Genomic DNA, 20,114 nt, shown 5'->3' on the forward strand with positions numbered 1-20,114 from the left:
GGTGGTGGGATGGAGCCCCTAGTCTGGGGCCCTGTGCTCAGTGGCCCAGAGTCTGCTGGAGATTTGTCTCCCTTTCCCTCTTCATCCTTCTCTGCCCTTCCTGCTGCTCACTCGGCAAGGGCACACATGCTCTCTCCTCTCTCTCTCAAATAAAATCTTTGAGAAAAAAATAATAAAAAATAAAAGGACTTAGGCTATGAGTTTCCCCCCTGAGAATACCTTTACCCACAGCCCTCACGACAGTGTAATATTCTCAGTCCTTAATTCCTAAGTAGTCTGATTGAGTTTTAATTTCCTCTTTGATGTAAGAATTATTCAGATATTGAGCACCTGTTTTGTGCCAGGCACTAAATTTGGCACTTGGAAGATAGTGGAGAGTAAAGCCAGACCAGACCCTCTCCCTTAGAACTTAGTGAGAGACTGCCAGGCAACAATGATCAACTATGATAAATGAATATTTTGAAGTAATAAAATACGGTTCTGTGAAGGTGTAACACAATCAGAGCTAAACCTGGGGAGGGAGAGGTGGTCAAGGAGTTCCCCAAGGAAATGAATCTTTAAGATTTGAGAATGCGTAGAAGTCAATTAGGCAAAGTCTAAAGTCTGGTTTTCCTAACATGGTCTTCCTGATGAGCTTTTCCTCCTATCATGCCACCAAATTCTACGGATTCTTACCACACCACGTGCCCTTTCCACAGTTTATATTGCCATCCTCCCTTCCAGTTTGGATCTACAGAACCCTCTAATCAATCATTTACAATGTTTACCCTCATCTGCTCCCCAATTAAGGGCTGTGGCACCCCGTCTTCATTCAGTCTACTCAATTCATTGTCTCCTTGTGGTTATAGAGTTGGACTGATAATTTTAGCATGGATAATAATCTGATCATTCATCTATTTATCTTGCAATATTTGGAAATAGTTTTGATATGAAATCTGAAATTTGGATTAAAATATAACAGTATCTAGTGGATTTGAAATCCCTGTTGGATTAGGGCTACTGAGTCTAACCCCATATTTGCCATTTCATCCAGGTTTCTACTGTTCAGGAAACTGCCCTTCTCCAGATTGGTTCAATTGGTTAAGCGGCTTTCTCTACCTCCTTCACAAAGCACAGTAGTCCTCATCTTCACTTGTCCTGAAATGTAATTATCTTTATTTTCATTTGCAGATGTTGAAAATAGAGGTTCATGGCTGTTACCTTGCAGCTAGAGGGATGAGATTAAGATTCCAACCCAAATTTCTCTGGCTCCCGGCCCACTTCCCCTCCTTTTTATTATGGAAAATTTCAAACTTGTGCAAAGTTAATACCCGTCACCTGGCTTCACCAGCTGCCGTTTTCATGTGTACCTACTCCTCACCCCTCCATTTGACCTTTCAAAAGTAAATTTACATTCACTCAAATGCAATAATCTAAACTGTACATTTTTTGATAAATGGATGCCCCTATGTAACCCATACCCCTGTTAAGATACAGTACATTTCCATCACCTCACAAGTTTCCCTAGGAAATCCCCACATCCCCATCCCCAAGAGGAAACCAGTTTTCATTTTTCCTTCACCATGGTTTTGACTGTTCTAGAACTTCATATAAATGGATCGTACAGTATGTACTCTGGTGTCTAGGTTTTGTTGAGTAGTTCTTTCCTTTTCATATTGCTGAGTAATATTGTTCTGTATGAACATACCACAGCTTGTTTAGTCATCCTATTATGGTCATTTGGGTCATTTCCAGTTTGGGGCTATTATAAAATGCATTTGCACAAGTGTTTTTGTGGAATTCATTTTCATTTCTCTTGAGTAAATATATGAGTGAAATTTCTGGGTTAAAGAATAGGTGATTATAAGAATAAAGTCAAAACTTGGAACACCTGGGTGGCTCAGTCGGTTAAGTGTCTACCTTTGGCTCAGGTTGTGATCCTGGGGTCCTGGGATCAAGTCCTGCATGGGGCTCCTCGCTCAGCCGGGAGCCTGCTTCTCCCTCTGCCTGCCGCTCCCCCTGCTTATGCTCTCTCTCCCTGACAAATAAATAAAATCTTTAAAAAAAAGCGTCAAAACTTTTCCCAAAGAGTGTACCATTTTATATTCCCCCAGCCACGTTCGGTAGCAGTTGCCCCAGTTTGGTGCTATCAGTCTCTTTGATTTACCCTCGATAGACAGGTGGTGGTAGCTCATTGTGTCTCTCATTGCACTCCCTATTGACTTGAGTACTTTGTCATGGGTTTCTGGTTATGCACATTCTCTTTCTTTATGAATCATCTATTCTTTTGCCCACTTTTTCCTTTATTATTGAATTGTAAGAGTTCATTACATATTCTGAGTAGGTTTTTTTGGTCAGATATATTTTTGCAAGTATTTTCTCCCAGCCTGTGTCTACCTTATTTATTTTCACAATGGTGTCTTTGGTGAGCAGTTTTGTATTTTAATGAAGTCTCATCAATTTTTTCCTTTATGCTTACTGCTTTCTGTCAATAGGAAATCTCATTTTTCTTCTATAGGAAATCTTTGCCTACTCACAGGTCATGAAGGTATTTATTTTTCTTCAAAGTTTTTGTTTTAGCTTTTATATTGAGGCCTATAATCCACCTCTAATGAATTTTTGTGAATGATATAAAGCGAGGGTCACAGTTCATTTCTTTTTTGTATGGATAGTCAGTTGCCCTGTCACTATTTAATTCCACCCAAATCTTTTACTTTGAAGATTTTTAAATCTACAGGAAAGTTTAAAGATTAGTATAATAAACATGGCTGTCCCCTTCACATTGATTCATTAGTTAATATTTTGACATACTTATCTGTGTAGACTTTTAAAGCTAAAGCATTTTATTTTTTAAATTTTTATTTTTTAAGTGATCTTTATACCCAACATGGGGCTGGAACTCACAACCCCGAGATCAAGAGTCGCGTGCTCTAGTCACTATCTCGCCAGTCAGCCAAGTGCCCTAAAGCTAAACCATTTTAAAGTGCAGACTTCACGACCTTTCATCTCTAAATATTTCAGTGTTTATCTCTTAAGAATAAGGACACTCGGAATGCCTGGGGGCTGTCAGTTAAGCTCCTGCCTTTGGCTCAGGTGTCCCGCGCGGGGCTCCTTGCTTAGTGCGGGGCCTGCTTCTCCCTCTGCTTACCACCCTCCCTGCTGTGCTCTCTCTCTGAGTAAAAAAAGTAAAAATAAATAAATAAATAAATAAGGACACTCCCCTACCTGGCCACAATACAATTTTACCACACCTAAGATTAACTCAGTCATACCAACTAATATACAATCTATTCTCTTGCTAAAATATTGATAAGAATTGTGTTGAACCTGTTTATCAATTTGGGGAGGACTGGCTGTCTCTACAGCTTTCCCCAGCTGATGCCAACAGAGCATCACGGTCAACTACTGCTACCTGCCTTGCGTACAAGAGGAGGAGTCAATATCCATCTCTGATTTAAGCCAGAATATCCCAAACTAACTGAAATCACCTATGGCATATTATACTTAAAAATACAACGTCCAGGACCCTATCCCAGGCCTCTTAGCCAGACATCTCTAGAGGTGGCATCGGTAACTATGTATTTAAGAAATTCCTCAGGTGTGGGACACCTGGGTGGCTCAGTCAGTTAAGTGTCCAATTTTTAATTTGAGCTTATCATGATCTCGGGGTCATGAAATCGAGCCCTGCATTGGGCTCCTCATGGGGTGTGGAGCCTGCTGAAGATTCTCTCTCCCCTCTTCTCCCTCTCCATTCTTGCATGTGATCTCTCTCTTTATAAAAAAAAAAAAACAAACAGAAAAAGAAAAAGAAAGAAAAATTCTAGCTGATTCATAAACATGCATTACATGCATTAACATGTCCGGGCCTTGCTCATACTGATTTCCTAATGTGCAGTGCCTCACTCTTCTTGTGCTTTCTCTTTGCCCTTGCAAATTCAGTGCATTACTCAAACAGCAGCTCTAATGCTACTTCCTCAGAGACCTCTTAGCTGAAACAGTTTCTTCTTGCACAGACTACTTGCACTTTTTCACGGCATTATTTGTTGTACTTCCCCTAGTACAAGGGCTGGACTAGATTCCACTCATTTTGTATTTCCCAATTTATTCAGTGCTTACTATGTACCAGGTACTATGAACCACGATAAGTTTTCAGAAGATCCAACTATTTTAGTAGCCAGTTTGCTGAATGAGTTAATAAAAGAGAAATGTTTTCAAAATAAAGAAAACAAGAGTATAATATTAGACAAAAATCTTGCTATATTCATCTTAACTGTAGTATTTAAAAAATACTAAATTTTATGATAAGAAATTACATACCTGGTTTAGATACGATTCTACTTTCCATCCTCTTTATAATTTTAAGATATCAGAGTATTTATACTCACAGGAGAAAAGTAGGATAATAGGAAATTTAATTTCTTATTACATTAGAGACAATCCTGGAACTTGTAAGAGAAAATTTTAATTTTTATATAATTTTATTAATAAAGGGAGACAGTGATATAATACATTAAATTTTCAAAGTTATCACCATAATATTCTGAAAAGTACAAATTCAAATATCTAAATTTTCATTTTCTCCATGACAATGCAAAAGAAAAACCCAGTAATTACAAATATGTTTATTTTACAAGAAACTCCATTTATCACAGAAGTTAGTGAGATCACAGAGTAGATGGATTATGACTGAATTTCATATCCTAATGGATCAAGTCCCTGGTCTAGGAGCATTAGAGAGGACTCTCTTAACTTCTGCAACAATTTCCTTAGTTCTTCCTTAGAAAATACCTGATTTTAAGAAAAAAAAAAAAAAGTTAAGAATGAGAACAAGGAAGAATATATGAATTTATAGTCACTTAACCCGATTAGCTTAACGTAAGAAGAAATTCCTCTTTAAGATTTATGTAGCCAAGGCCAGTATGTTAGCGTGGTCCAAGAACTTCAAAGCTATTTCTTTGAGCCAGTCTATTTACTTCCTAGTGTTTACGAATATGTATGTATTTCCAAAAACAGAACAAACATTAGAAGTGGACCATTACTTTAAGAAAATCTAAGAACATCTAAAAAATGTAAACACATCTCACAAAATCAAATATTATTACGGAGCTTATCAAATCACTAAAATTGAAAGCTGTAAATGCTCTAGAACTTACCAGATACAGTTTGTGGCGCTCAGAGGAGACCATATCTGCTAATTGCAAGCATTCCTGATACTGACCAGTACTATGCAATATGGTATGAAGCAGAAAACACAACATTGGCAGACAAATCTTTCTCAGTGAGACCATTTGGCGTGTCCTTTCATGGTCTTCTTCAGCATCCTATAGTCAGACATCAAGTTGTCATTTTAACAAGTTGAAGCTAAATAACTGTTATAAAAAAAATCAAGTGCTGAATCAAAACCAAAATGCAACAGGTAAAAGCTAATGGGGTTTCTCTAAAGCTTATGACGCCCATTATAAAGAAAACAAGGCAGGATTTTAATCATGATAGCTAGAGACATAATTTTCGGTAAAACAGCATGAAGGTAAACAAAACATACTGCAGAGGAGTCCCAGGTTAGATAACGAAAACAAAATGCTTCTGAATTTATATTTTTCTTTTTTTCTTTTTTTTTTTTTTTAAAGATTTTATTTATTTATTTGACAGAGAGAGACAGCCAGCGAGAGAGGGAACACAGCAGGGGGAGTGGTAGAGGAAGAAGCAGGCTCACAGCAGAGGAGCCCGATGTGGGACTCGATCCCGGCACGCCAGGATCACGCCCTGAGCCGAAGGCAGACGCTTTAACGACTGCGCTACCCAGGCGCCCCTATATTTTTCTTTTTTGAATTTGTATTTCTAATACTTACTGTGTCTTGAATAAAAACATGCTTAAAGCAGTAAGAGTTAGAGACTAAATACCACTGGAACAAAACAGAAAAGTGGCACCTGCCCTGGATGTGTACAGATTTGGAAAGACATGCAAGAGGACACACAAACTCGTGATGATCGCTGCTGGGAAGAAGGGTCATGATGAGGGGAGAGGCACAGCGGGTGGGACAATGTCACCGCAAACTGTGTTTAAGCAACGTGAATTTATGATTCATTTGTATAATTTTTCAAAAATAGAAAAATTAAAAGAACCTATAGATTTGAATAATATAATTAATGAGACAGAACAGATCTATGAGGAAAATAATGTAGAGAAAACAATTAGCATTTCTTCCTAAGTATACATGGGCCTTTCTAAAAAATTATGTGGGCACAGTAAGAGTAGAGAAATATACCCAATACATTTTCTCGCAACAAGTTTGAAAACTAAAATCATTTAAATAATTTTAAAAAGTGCCCAACCTGAAAATTTATGAAACAATTCTTAAAAATAGGAAGGAAATCCATGGAATTCATAGCATAAGACAAAACTGAAAACAAGACAAGCTAAATAACTGGTCTTCAGAAAAGCCTAATAAAATACCTAATTAATTTTTTTAAAAGCAGTACCTTCTTAGAAGTTTGGAAGTTTTTTTGTTTATGAAAATTTATATTAATCAGTGAAATTATCTTCATGGGACAGAGTATAATATTAAGTGGCTAAAGCATTTGTCAAAGGTAGAGGTAGGTAAGTGGAGGCATGAAGCAACAAAATGTAATGTGGTAATTCTACCAATGAGTGATTGTACTAATTTAGGGTGACCTAGGTCAGGTTTCCACACATAGGAAAAATTACCATCAATCCTTTAGTCTTGTTTTGAGATAAAAATATATAACAGTAAATATTAAAATGCATGCTTTGTGTTAACTTTAAAAGGGAAAGCACTCTTCTTTTCTCAAATAGGCACTCGCTACCTTCAGAAGTGGATTTAAAACCAAAGGTCTTACTCATAATTCAAAATAGTTGTTTCCACCCAGAGCCTATTAAGAATGGAGGACTGCTTCCTCTGAGTCACTCCATTTGTGTTCCAATGTAATCTTTCCCCCCCACGCTAAAGAGGCAAAGTGCCCCCTGGCTCCCAGACGCCCTTAACACCTGAAAGTAGCAGCAGGTCTATTAGTAATCTGATCTGACAGGATGGATTCTGGCACCTGCTTCTTCTGGGTCCTGTTGCTGCCAAATATCATGGGGGTGTTACAGGTAACCTGTTCTGCGAACTAAAATGGATTCCCATACCAGCAGGCTACCAACCACCGTGAACCATGCCCGATGGGCCCAGCAATTTGCCACAAGGAAAAGGAAATAAATCGCTCTCCACAACCTAAGCTGTTTTTGTCATCTAAATGAACAAAAGCTTTGAAAAATCCTGTAAATATATAAAATTAAAACATTCTATTAGGGACATATAGTAGTGCCTTACACATGAGAAAAATTCATTCACTGGTATGTGTTGCCAGCAGGAGTTGAGCTGACATTACAGGTATCTCTAATATGAAGACAGTGCATTCACCCCAGTCATTTACAAAAGGTACCAAATATTTTCTGAAAGCCTCTTATGTGCTAGGCATTAACTTAAGTGTCAAAGAGAAATGAAGAAAACAATGTTGCTGCCTTCATGAAGTCCACATCCTAATGGAGGTAGACGCACAAGAAGCAAATAAATATCTATTATATATATTTCCTGCCATGAGGAAAACCAATGCAGGATAATGAGAAAGTGATACAGGCTGGCTGGGGGAGGGGGAGGGTCTCTAAAGAGAGAGGACATTGAGCACACTACCGAAGGAGGCAGGAAAGCCATCCACACAGCTACCTTGGGGAAAGAGCATACTAGGCAGAGGAAGAACAGCAGAGGCCCAGAGGCTAAAATGTAGTGGGGGGGCAGGTAGTAGGATACAAGACTGGGGGAGGGGTAGTCAAGGTCCAGTGTATGTGCCGTCTTGTACCTCAAGAAAAGAACTGAGTTCTATTCAAAACATAGTAAGGAGTCATCGGAAGGTTCTAAGTAGAAGAGTAACGTCTAGTCCATTTTAAAAGGATTACTAGCTGATCTAGACGATGAAGCTGTATAAGGAGGACCGGGAAGTAAGGGAAGGACAGTTGAGGCTTCAACTAGAGTGTGGTCGAGGTGCAGGTGGTGAAAAGTAGGTAAAGACGAGCTGCCTGCTCCAACCCCCCTGCCAACCCTGTGTGCTACGAGCTTCTAACACGAAGCGTCTGTTCTGGCATTACGTAAAAGCCTTAGTTGTGGATACGAGAGACCGCGTACAATGCCAGGGCTATCCTTGCCCAATGGAGGCTGGCCTGGAAAGTGAGGCACCGAGGTCTAGCCTGTGTCTAGACCCTACAGGTTATGTGCACTTGGCACAGAATCTATCTCTTTAAGAGAAGGGGCACCATTCCCAAATTCATATACAAGTGACTGTGGGCCAGCAGGAGCCCTGAGTAATTCCCTACTTTGTTGAATATGTAAGAGTATTAAGCTAAACTCAACTGAGGTGATTCAAAATATCATTATTTATCATTTGATTATTCAAGAAATCTCTTCTGGATTAGATCTGAAGAAGTGACTGAGACTGAATATTGATTTTTATTTTTATTTTCTAAAGAATTTATTTATTTGAGAGAGAGCAAGAGAGAGAGAGAGAGAGCATGAGCAGGGGGTAGAGGGAGAAGCAGACTCCCCACTGAGCCGGGAGCCCCATGTGGGGCTCAATCAAAGGACCCTGGGATCATGACCCAAGCCAAAGGCAGACACTTAACTGAATGAACCACCCAGGTGCCCCTGAATATTGATTTTTAAATATTTGATAAAATACGAAAGTATCATTCATTGCCTTCCACTCCAACTCTATTTTTACAATACTCCAGACTATTTTTGACTTTCATTATCTAACCTATTAAGGTTAATAATTAGAATAAAGATTTATGTATAAATAAACCACTAAAGACTTTTCAAAATTTGAATGATACTTAAGTAGCATTTTGCAACACTAAAATTTTATCTTCATGAAAACCAGCATGCATCAGAAGAGAAAAATTTAGCTCAAGTAACTTGCTGAAGGTTCAAAACTATTTATGAAATCAACAGTATTCTATTATGAACTTTAGGAAGAATTTACTGTATCAGGAATAGCAGTAAGTAGGGGCTCAAATCTAGTCTAGTCTTATGCCCTATCGTTTTTTGCTTCTGGTCAGAAAGGGAGGCTAGAAGAGCTAGACAAATGTAGTATCTAAAAAAAAAAAAAAAAAAAAAAGTGAATATATCAGGACACGGAGAATAGCAGAAGGAAAGATACCGAGAACGCTCCTATGGTTTTCTCTGTTCAAAATACTGTACCAGATATTCAAGAATCCAGCATTTCCAGTTTCCCTTGGACAGATCATGAGGTCTGCAGAGGCAAAGCTGGTTACGCACGGTTTCTGCTATGCCACAGGATCAGGCCTCTGCCTCTCTGCTCACGTGATAGCTGCAGTATCCTTCCTTTCCCCTCAGCTCATCCAGCTTCTACCCCATTCTTCAGGAATCAGTCAAATGGCACACCTTTCAAGCATCCTGTCTACACCTCTTCTAGGTAAAAGCAACCTTTTCTTTTCCTGAACGCACAAAATACTTAATCTGTGCTTTTCTTATGGCATTTAGTACTCCTGCAACTGATCTCAACCCAAGACACACATTTTAGCTCTCCAGCAGATTACAAGAAAATATCCAAAAAACCCAGCCCTACCTCAGATGAATTAAAATCAGAATCTCAGAGTGGAGCCCCGCATTTTTAAAAAGCCCCCCAGGTCACTTAAATAGATAGCTCAGAGATGAGGGCCACGGCTACTAGACTTATCTTTGTATTCTTGAGTTGAATACACATAAAATTAAATTTTTAGGTCCAGAATGAACATATTAAATCTGAAGAAACTGTTCACCCAACAGTCCAAGATTTCTATTCCCTAGTTAGTATTAGTATTTTCAGTCTAGGTTTAAATTATGGGATGTTCAGTTATAAGAACAAAGGTTATATAAGATCCATAGATGCTCCTATTCAGAGAAAGAACTTTTGAAAAAAGACTTCTTCTTTTTAGCTGTACACAATGGTCAGAGCTTACCTCTCTAACATCCACCATCCACCCTCCATCAACAAACAACAAGACATTGTACATTTTCTCCTTCACATCGGCAGTTAGGGCATCCAAATGGCCTTTCCAAATAACATAATCCATCTGCAAAACAAACATAAGGCAGACATATTAACAAACTAAAATCAATAAATAATGTATTTGTAAAAGTACAGACAGGAACATTTACACGGAATATCATTCTAAAGAGCTGACTTTATGGAGGAGCATGCAACTCTTGATCTCTGGGTTGTGAGTTCGAGCCCTCCATGGGTGTAGAGATTACTTAAATAAATAAAACTTAAAAAAAAAATAGAGCTGACTTTGGGCAGCCAAATACAAAAATAACTATCAACAGATTGCAGTGGAATAAAACACTAAAATCTCAACCTCATAAATGAACATTAACGTCACCTGAAGGTATTTTTCATGTTTGGTTAATAATGTGCAGAAAACTAACTAAACAGATGGCTTTTTTTCAAAGACCATTAACAGAAAGATCACCTGTTATAGTAAGAATATAACTGCTGAAGAAATTATCTCTTTAAATATGACCTGATCAACCCAATTATATGGTCATAATCTTCAACAAATCAGGAAAGAATATCTAATAAGTAAAAGACAGTTTCTTCAATAAATGGTGTTGGGAAAAATTGGACAGCTACATGCAAAAGAATGTAACTGGACCACTTTCTTACACCAAACACAAAAATAAATTCAAAATGGATTAAAGACCTAAATGGGAGACCTGAAACCGTAAACATCCTAGAAGAGAGGGGTGTCAGGGTGGCTGAATCAGCGAGGCATCCAACTCTTGGTTTCAGCTTAGGTCATGATCTCATGGGTCGCAGGATGCAGCCCTGCGTAGCAACAGGCTCTGCACTCAGCGGGGAGTCTGCTTGAGATTCTCTCCCCCACCCGTACTCCCACCTGCACTCGCACTCTTGCGCTCCCTCAATTAAAATAAATAAATCTTGAAAAAAAATCCTAGAAGAGAGTACAGCCAATAAATATCTCAAAAACTGACCATAGTGGGGCGCCTGGGTGGCACAGCGGTTAAGCGTCTGCCTTCGGCTCAGGGCGTGATCCCGGCGTTATGGGATCGAGCCCCACATCAGGCTCCTCTGCTATGAGCCTGCTTCTTCCTCTCCCACTCCCCCTGCTTGTGTTCCCTCTCTCGCTGGCTGTCTCTATCTCTGTCAAATAAATAAATAAAATCTTTAAAAAAAAACTGACCATAGCAACATTTTTCTAGATGTCTCCAGAAGGGAAACAAAAGCAAAAACAAACTAATGGAACTATATCAAAATAGAAACCTGTACAGCAAAGGAAACAATCAACAAAACTAAAAGGCAACCCACTGAATGAGAGAAGATATTTGCACATGACATATCCGATGAAGGGCTAGTATCTAAAATTACATATAAAGAACTTCTGCAACTCAACACCAAAAAAATGAAATAAACCAATTAAAAAATGGGCAGAAGACCTGAACAGGCATTTTGCCAAAGAAGACATCCAGATGGCCAAGAAATAAAGGAAAAGATGCCCACATCACTCATCATCAGGGAAATACAAATCAAAACCACAATGAGGTATCACCTCACACCTGACTGGCTAAAATCAAAAACATAAGAAACAACAAATGTTGGTGAGGATGTGGAGTGAAAGGAACCCTTGTGCACTGTTGGTGGGAACGCAAACTGGTACAGACACTGTGGAAAACAGTATGGAGGCTCCTCAAAAAGTTAAAAATAGAACTGCCCTATGATCCAGCAATTGCACTACTGGCGGTTTACCCAAAAAATACAAAAACACTAATTCAAAGGGATACATGCACCCCTATGTTTATTGCAGTGTTATTTACAAAAGCCAAGTTATGGAAGCCCCCAAGGTTCCTTCCACAGATGAGGGAAGGTGGGTGGGGGGATGAGTGAAATAGGTGATGGGGATTAAGGAGTGCACTTGTGATGATCACTGGGGGATGTATGGAAGTGTTGCATCACGATGCTGGACAACACCTGAAACTAATGTAAGACTGTATGTTAACATACTGGAATCAAAATTAAAAAAAAAAAGTCTGAAAAAAATAAATATATGACCTGTATTTTTAAAATGCAATAGGTAGGTCTTGTCTATATTCAACTTACTTCGTATTTCTTTTCTTTGTGTTCATGAGCCACTTTCTCAGTAAAAGTTGCTTGAGGTATCAAAGTAGGTTTCTGTGGAGCTGAATTCATATGCTTAAACCACTCATTAAAGGTTTCATTGGCTTCCTAAGATGTAAAATAAAATAGAAAAATACAAAACAAACACAAGTTTTCATATGTTCTACGCAGTTTTTAAAATTTGGTTCTTAGGGGCGCCTGGGTAGCACAGTCGTTAGGCATCTGCCTTCGGCTCAGGGAGTGATCCCAGCGTTCTGGGATCGAGCCCCGCATCAGGCTCCTCTGCTAGGAGCCTGCTTCTTCCTCTCCCACTCCCCCTGCTTGTGTTCCCTCTCTCGCTGGCTGTCTCTGTCAAATAAATAAATAAAATCTTTAAAAAAAAAAATTTGGTTCTTAGAAGTAATTTTGCAACATCAAAAAACAGAACTGTTCGATATTTATTTTTTGCACACAAAAAAATCATTGTGAATAAATATTTTGTCAACTGGTAAATACCAGCAAGGTACACGTATATTGTGTTTTCTGGCACCTACTCCTAACTCAAGCACTCCAGTCATATAAGTATCTTGCCATTTACTGCTCTATGATGTACGCACATTTACTTGTCTGTCTTCTTGACTAGCCCATTAGCTTCTAGAGGGCAAGGACAGACTGCTATCCACAGATGTAGCCCTAGAATCTAGCCTGATGTAATTACTTCATTATTTGTTGAATGAGTTTTAAGTATGTTGTTATTTTAGGTATAACAAATTTACATTATCTTACCTTTCTCAGTTATTGCCCCCCACAAAAGAAATATTAAAGTTGATAAAAGCATTCAAAGAATCTTAAGAAAACTAAGTTTCAGACATCACACACTCTCTACCATGTGAGAAATTCTTGGTCGGTCGGCATTAATTAGAAGCTTATGCTGATGAAAGCCAGACCACGATTTCAATGCTCCTGTGGATCAGTCAGTACCACAGTCACAAGGGAGATAAGCCAAGAAGTCAGTCACCACTTCTGGAAAAACAGTTCAAAGTCTGAGAGTGAAATCAGAAAAATCATCATGAAGATAGAAACATTTGTGATTTTCTTTATCATCTCACCAAATAAGCTCTAATGCACAAATGTTCTCTGATAGCATTATCATCTTCAGCGGGAAGCGGACTTTCCATTCCTTGTTCCTCCCACTGATTATAGATCTCCGCTATAGAATCTTGAGGAATTTTCACAAACACTTCTTTTGCAGCTTCATGCTTTTTTGATGCTGTGAAAAAGATACACAATTTTCAATATATGTGAATTGCAATATAGTGGTTTCTAAAGGAGTCAAATTAATTGGTTTGCAACTTTTACAGTCACCTATAAGCATTTCGAGTCCCAAAGTACTTCTGTTAAAGGTCTGGGTGATTCCTTCTACTTAACGGCCAGGCTTTTTCCTTATTTCAATGTGTCGAGTCACAAAAGGATTCATTTAATGCAGTTGCTTTTACCAACTTTTGTGTCTTAAGGCAACTACATTTTTCAAAAGCCTTGAGATGATATGAAAAACTGATTAGGACAATGATAACGTTAAATGTTTTGTTTCGTAATACTAGGCTCTTGATATGTAAGAATGGTGGTTTTGTCATCTGCCCTCCCCTCCCCCATTGGAACATTAGAAAAACAAAAAAACACAACGAAACAAAATTTAAGAATATACAGGTTTGAACAAAAACTTGAAAAAATAATATTAAAATAAAGCATACCCAAGAATTTTCTCATTATCGCATTGCCTTGTTTAAGTGCTTCTGCCCTCTGTGCTGGGTCAAATACCAACCAGTCAATCACGTCAATTTTTAAACGGTCCTCCTATTCATTTAATTGGAAAAAAAAGAAACATCAATTGTGCTTTTTTTCTAATATATTCTGCAAATTAGTAGAATTAACTTACGTCTGCACTTTAGTAAGCATGATTTTCCCTCAAGTTATCCGAAATTTTGAAAGAATCTAGCTTTCCTTAGTTTCTTCTCACACTTAGTAACTCTATCAAATTATAAAAAAGGGACGCCTGGGTGGCTCAGTCGGTTAAACATCTGACTTCGGCACAGGTCATGATCTCAGGGTCCTGGGATCGAGTCCCACGTTGGGCTCCTTGCTCAGGAGGGAGCCTGCCTCTCCCTCGACCTGCCGCTGCCCGGGTTTGTATGCTCACACTCTCTCTCTCTCCCTGACAAATAAACAAATAAAATCTTAAAAAAAAAAAAAAAAAGCTGAAAAAAAATTACAAAAAAAATCTTACTGGAGTGTGAATCTGGAATTATGTCCCACCAACTTAACTGCTCCTCCTCCTCCTCCTCTAAAATGTTTTGCTTTCTGAAAATAGGGTAAGTAATCTACTTAAGAGTTAGTGATTGATCATGTATCTAGAATAATCCAATGAGCAAAAATCCAATGCTCACTTTTTTCTGTTAAAGAAGCTTCCTTTAGCACAATACTACTGTAAGTAATTTAAATCCCTTACATAAGACCTTAAGTCTGCTGCCAATTTTTAAAATTTAGAAGGTTTCGGATGACAAAGAAAAATTCTTAAAAAAAAGAAAGGAGCCAGAGTATGTTAAGGTGGAAGTTCACCAAAGAGCCACATGAGGGATTATTAGGAGTTACGCACACATCTCCTCTGCCCCTCACGTTACCTCAGTAGTGCTGGTATCTAGGGCGGGGGCCACGTCATGATGACTGAATTCACCATTATCTTTCTTCCGGATATTCTCGACTACAGTCTTTGTTATAGCTGCAATATCCAAATCTAAGGAATTTTTTAAAGAGACAAAAACAAGAATTAATCATTCACACTAATATTCTCTAAATAGTCACAATGATTTGGTAAATTAGAATAAAAATTTTTTAAAAATATAACATGTAAAGTATGAAAGACATTATAAAATTATAAAAGGAAATGCCATAATGGGGATATTTTACACATGAGTTACAGAAGTTATTTTATTCCTAAAACAGAATTTCATCAAAAATCTCATTCTTTTTCTCTCAAGAGAAATAAGATTTAAAACTAGAAAGATAAATGTTACTAATGCCAAAATGATAACTTGCCTGTGAAGCCCAACAAAAAGTTCTCAACCATTTTTACCTGCTTCTTTAGCCAGCTCCAGGCAACGGTGGCGCTGCTCAAATTCTGTAACACCTTCCAAAAATAATGCATACTGGGCAACAGCTAGGTCTTGAGGCAAATGACAGGTATAAAATGCTATGAGATTTGTATGCTTCTCATTTATTAAAAGCTAAAAAACAGAAAAAGGCCAAAGTATGTCAATGATAGAACAGGTTCTGGGATCAGCAGTGCTTTTTAAAAAAATTCACTTTAAAATTTCAAACATTTACAAGAGATTCATATAGACGTGGATTTATGGTACTGAACAGAATGACTTTAAATTCCAAATAAAATATACTTATGATAATTAAAAGATCTCTTACAGATTCTGACAACTTTCCTGCCACTGAGCATTAAAACATTACCATTCTGATTTTTGTTTCCACCAAAACGGTAAAAAAAAAAAATCAAATTGTGGATTCTTAAAGTTTACCTGTATGTATGTCTTTAAAACTTCAATGGAAACTTCTTCCTTTGTAGAAAAAAAAAGATAAATTATAAACACGATTGCTTACGTGTACCAGCAATAAATCTAATAAAAATTCTGCTATTAAATGATTTAATGATTTTAATATTTACTATGGAGCAATGACTATATGTTAGGTAGGCTAAGTGCTTAGCAGAGTTTATGTGCTGTCCAATTTAACCTTCCATAACTCTTTGTGGGTGGTTACTATCACTGTTCACAAGTTACAGAGGAAGAAACTAAGAGTTTCTAAACTAAGAAACTACGGAGGTTTTATTTACCCAGAATTATATACTAGAAGCTGGGGAGTAAGGACGTAAGCCCAGGACTTACTCCAAAGCCCCAGCTTTCAACTACTGTATCATTTTGCCTTCTACATGTACTGACTAAAATGTTATTATCATTTAGGAAAAAGAAACAAAAAGAAAAAAGAAAACAAAGATTTGAAACCTCACATAGAAAAAGTCTGGTTCAGTTAGCTTAGCTGGCTGATTTAGAGTTGGGTACTGACGAAGATAAAGTTATGAATTTATCAAAAACCACATAGGGGCGCCTGGGTGGCTCAGTCCAGTTGAGCATCTGACTTCAGCTTGGGTCATCATCTCAGGATCCTGGGATCCAGCCCCACATCCAGCTCCCTGCTCAGCGGGGAGTCAGCTTCTCCCTCTGTCCCTCCCCCTGCTTGTACACGTGCATGCTCTCTCTCTGAAATAAATAAAATCTTTAAAAAAATTACTTGAAACACAAATACAACCACTGGTATTCTGCATCCATAAAATAGAGCCCCAAAGGGTCACCCATAGCAAGTTATCATAGAATGACCATACTAGACTATATAGAAGATTTCTATACCAGGGCACCAGGGTGGCTCAGTCGGTTAAGGGTTTGCCTTCATCTCAGGTCATGATCCCAGGATCCTGGGATCGAGCCCTGCGTCAGGCTCCCTGCTCAGCAGGGAGTCTGCTTGTTGCTCTCCCTCAGTCCCTACCCTCACTTGTGCTCTTTCACTTTCTCTCAAATAAAATCTTAAAAAAAGACTTCTGTACCCTTACCACCATTTCTAGAAAACAATGGCAAAAAAGTAGCATGTTTTCCTAATAAGAGGCATATAGCATCAGCCTTGCAAAGGACAGTCAATTGTTCTTTATTTACTTTGATCTGTAGTCCCAGAGTATGAAAAAACAAAATGAGGTGAGTCATGAAGCGGAGGAGGTGTCCAGGTAGATTGTTTCTGCTTTTGGAAAGCCATTTGTTAAATTCATTCATCAAACCTACAAGCCGTCAAAGCAAAAATTCAATAACAGGGATAAATATGAAAAGAACAGAAATAAACATTACTAAGGATATTTACTGTATTCCTATAGTACTACGAAATCACTACCTCATTGTTAATAACCCCATATAAAACAGACCCAGGAGTAAGTTCAAACTCTATTATCTAGCAATTAATTAACAGCTGCATTCAAATACGCTGATATAAAGATTATAAGATGTGGTGAGTCATGCACTGTTTTGATAACTTTTTACAAAATTGCCATAACAAAGAACTCATAGAAAGCAAAACAAAGGTATAGTATCTTACCATCAGTGTCTCCCAGGATAAGGAATTTTTGAACAATATGATAATGTTCTTGATTCTCTTCCAAAACTCTCTGAAAAAATGTTTACATTTTCCATAAATCTCCCAGTGGTCATTCTATAGTACGTATTATTAGTAAACGAAAACGTCAACTTTTGAAACAACATAAAGAAAAAGTTGCATATGAGGTGTCTTAGGAGATCAAAACAAATTTGAGAAAGATAATGCCTTTGGGATATAGTCAAGCTGAACGATCTTTGAAAGCAGAGAACTGTGGTAAAACAATTTAATGTCTGTGAATATTATTAAACTTTTATTTTTATGTTTTACCACCGTTTTTCTTGGCACTTCATAGTGAGCCAGAAAGGAAGGGCACATGTAACTTAAGCAAAACAAACTATAAGATTTCCTCGAACATGAACAACAGTTCTTGAAAGCATTCCTTGCGTATTCTCTTCTGCACACGGCACCAAGTGTAACAGAAACCACCAAAATAGTGATTAGACACAGAGTAGAAAAAACTACAAGTGACCTGCTGTTGCATTGTTCGGAAGCAAATAGTTTCTTTCTTTTTTTGTCAAATATATATTAATTTTAATTTTGTTATCTAAATTTTCTTTCAGCATTCATTCTTGTTTACATTCAAATCTTTGCTCCATCTGAACTGATTTTAAAATGTGGCATGACGTAGGGATTTACTCGGTTTTCCTCCGGACAGGAAGTCAATCATGCCCATACCGTGTATGTAAATAAACCATCCCTCCTCCTTTGAAATGAAAGATCACCTCTGTCATCTATTAAGTGCTAATTCATTATTTGGATCTAATAAAGACTTCTGTGTTTCACTGATCTATTCATTCCTGTGCTAACTGCATACCGTTGTTGTATAATTATATTGTTTTATTATTGAATAAGGCCAAGTACTGCATAGTATTATTTTTTTCCAAATTTTCTTGCTGTCTTGCCATTCTCACTTACTCTTCTACTTGTAAAATTTTCTGTTCAGAAATAATCCCCCAAAGTATTAGGTTTCTATGTTAATTTTGGAATGCCTAATATTTACATCAAATCCTCTCACCCAGGAACATGGTACATCTATTTACTCATGTCTTCCAATAAGATTTTATAGTTTCTTTATGGAAGTCCTCAAACCCCTAGTTAATTTTATCCTATATATCTTATATTTTTAGTCAATAATTTAATGGGACATTTTTTGGGGGGAGCACTAAATCCTTTTCTAATTAGTTGTGTAAAGTACAGACGGGCTATGATTTTTTGGGGTAACTTTGTCTTGAATTCAGGTACTTAAAAAAGCTCTCATTAATTCTTATTAATTCTTTTATTAATCCTAATAACTGATTGAATCTTGAGTTTCTAGATTTACACTTTTATCATATGTAAATATTCCCCCCTTTCTAATATTTATATCTATTCCTTTACTTGTTTTATTTTCAATTAGCTAGAATCTCCAAAATAACAGACTGGTAATAAACACCTGACAGAAGAAGCATTAATTTCTTTACTATACAAAGAGGTCATATATAGTAATAAGGAAAAGATAAAACTCAACAAGAAAATAGGTAAAAGATCTGAATAGGAAATTCACAAATGGTCAATAAACACCGGAAAACTTGCTTAGACTGATGAATAGACAGGGAAGTAAGAGTAGGACAGTGAGTTCCTAATTCCCACCTAATCTGATGGATTAGCAAAAAATTCAAAGTGTGAAATTTGGGACTGGTGAGAATGCAGGGAAATGGCCACATTAGTAAATTACTTATGGGAGTATGAATTAAATGCTACAACCAGGTAATTAACTTAATATACATCTACCCCTTACCTCAGCAGTCCTGCTTTTAGGACACTTATCCTAAAACAGGACTAGCAGGTAAGCATATATGTATATAAGAATGTTCACTGCAGTGCTAGAAACAACCTAAATACCATCAAAAGAGGAATGATTAAAAAGAATAAGTCAGTTTACATTAAATCTACATCCACTAACTTGGAAAAAGTATCATTAAATGAAAAAAACAGACACAAAAAGCAAACAATTGGGATGCCTGGGTGGCTCAGTCAGTTAAGCATCTGACTCTTAATTTCAGCTCAGGTCATGATCTCAAGGTCATGAAACTGAGCCCTGTGTCTGGCTCCATGCTGGGGCTCTGCGCTGGACATGGAGCCTGCTTAATATTCTCTCTCCCTCTGCCCCTCCCCTCCATGCAATCTCTCTCCCTCTCTCTCAAAAAAGTAAATTAAAAAAAAAAACCAAAAAACAACCCCCCCCCCCGCCAAGTTGTAGAGTAATGTATGTAGTATGATGCAAAAAAAACAACAACAAAAATCAAAATCCTACCTTGGAATATCTACATTATTTACACATATTTGTAAGAGTATAGAGAAGGATATGGAAGACTACATAGCTATATATTTTATTACCCCTGGGGGATGAGAATAATCATAAAGTGGTTAGGAGGAAGTTATTATATAGGTTTTATTTACATCTCTGGATTATTTTGTTACATACTTCAGTTATTTAAAATTATTTAGAATATTACTTAAAAATATTAGATGATTTTAAGATCTAGGAAAAGTCTTGTTAATTTTCCATTAATATTTTTCGTTTTCCAAAGAGGGATAAGTTAGCTTACATGCATACCCTTGTTTTTAGATGAAACCAATCCTGAACCAAAGAGGCAGAAATGATGTATCATTTAAATATGCAGTTAAGTCTCTTCCTTTTAAAGAATGTCTCTCATTTAGGAGCGCCT

General features: G+C 37.4%; 1 protein-coding gene across 3 annotated transcripts in view; it reads right to left on the bottom strand.

The window, feature by feature from the left end:
- Nucleotides 1-4,444: 4,444 nt before the first annotated feature.
- NUP107 (nucleoporin 107) overlaps nucleotides 4,445-20,114 on the bottom strand; it is a 54,856-nt gene continuing 39,186 nt past the window's right edge. For all 3 annotated transcript variants that reach the window (XM_026500079.4, XM_057316147.1, XM_057316148.1), the window contains 11 exons: nucleotides 17,347-17,416; nucleotides 16,917-17,035; nucleotides 15,732-15,770; nucleotides 15,278-15,428; nucleotides 14,826-14,938; nucleotides 13,899-14,001; nucleotides 13,257-13,417; nucleotides 12,151-12,276; nucleotides 9,992-10,105; nucleotides 5,133-5,300; nucleotides 4,445-4,767 (listed from right to left, as the gene is read on the bottom strand). In XM_026500079.4, the coding sequence (XP_026355864.2) occupies nucleotides 4,660-4,767; nucleotides 5,133-5,300; nucleotides 9,992-10,105; nucleotides 12,151-12,276; nucleotides 13,257-13,417; nucleotides 13,899-14,001; nucleotides 14,826-14,938; nucleotides 15,278-15,428; nucleotides 15,732-15,770; nucleotides 16,917-17,035; nucleotides 17,347-17,416 (1,272 nt within the window). In that variant the 3' untranslated portion in view covers nucleotides 4,445-4,659. The remainder of the gene's footprint in view (nucleotides 4,768-5,132; nucleotides 5,301-9,991; nucleotides 10,106-12,150; nucleotides 12,277-13,256; nucleotides 13,418-13,898; nucleotides 14,002-14,825; nucleotides 14,939-15,277; nucleotides 15,429-15,731; nucleotides 15,771-16,916; nucleotides 17,036-17,346; nucleotides 17,417-20,114) is intronic.

This window comes from Ursus arctos, unplaced genomic scaffold (genome assembly GCF_023065955.2).
Source record: "Ursus arctos isolate Adak ecotype North America unplaced genomic scaffold, UrsArc2.0 scaffold_21, whole genome shotgun sequence".
NCBI lineage: Eukaryota > Metazoa > Chordata > Mammalia > Carnivora > Ursidae > Ursus > Ursus arctos.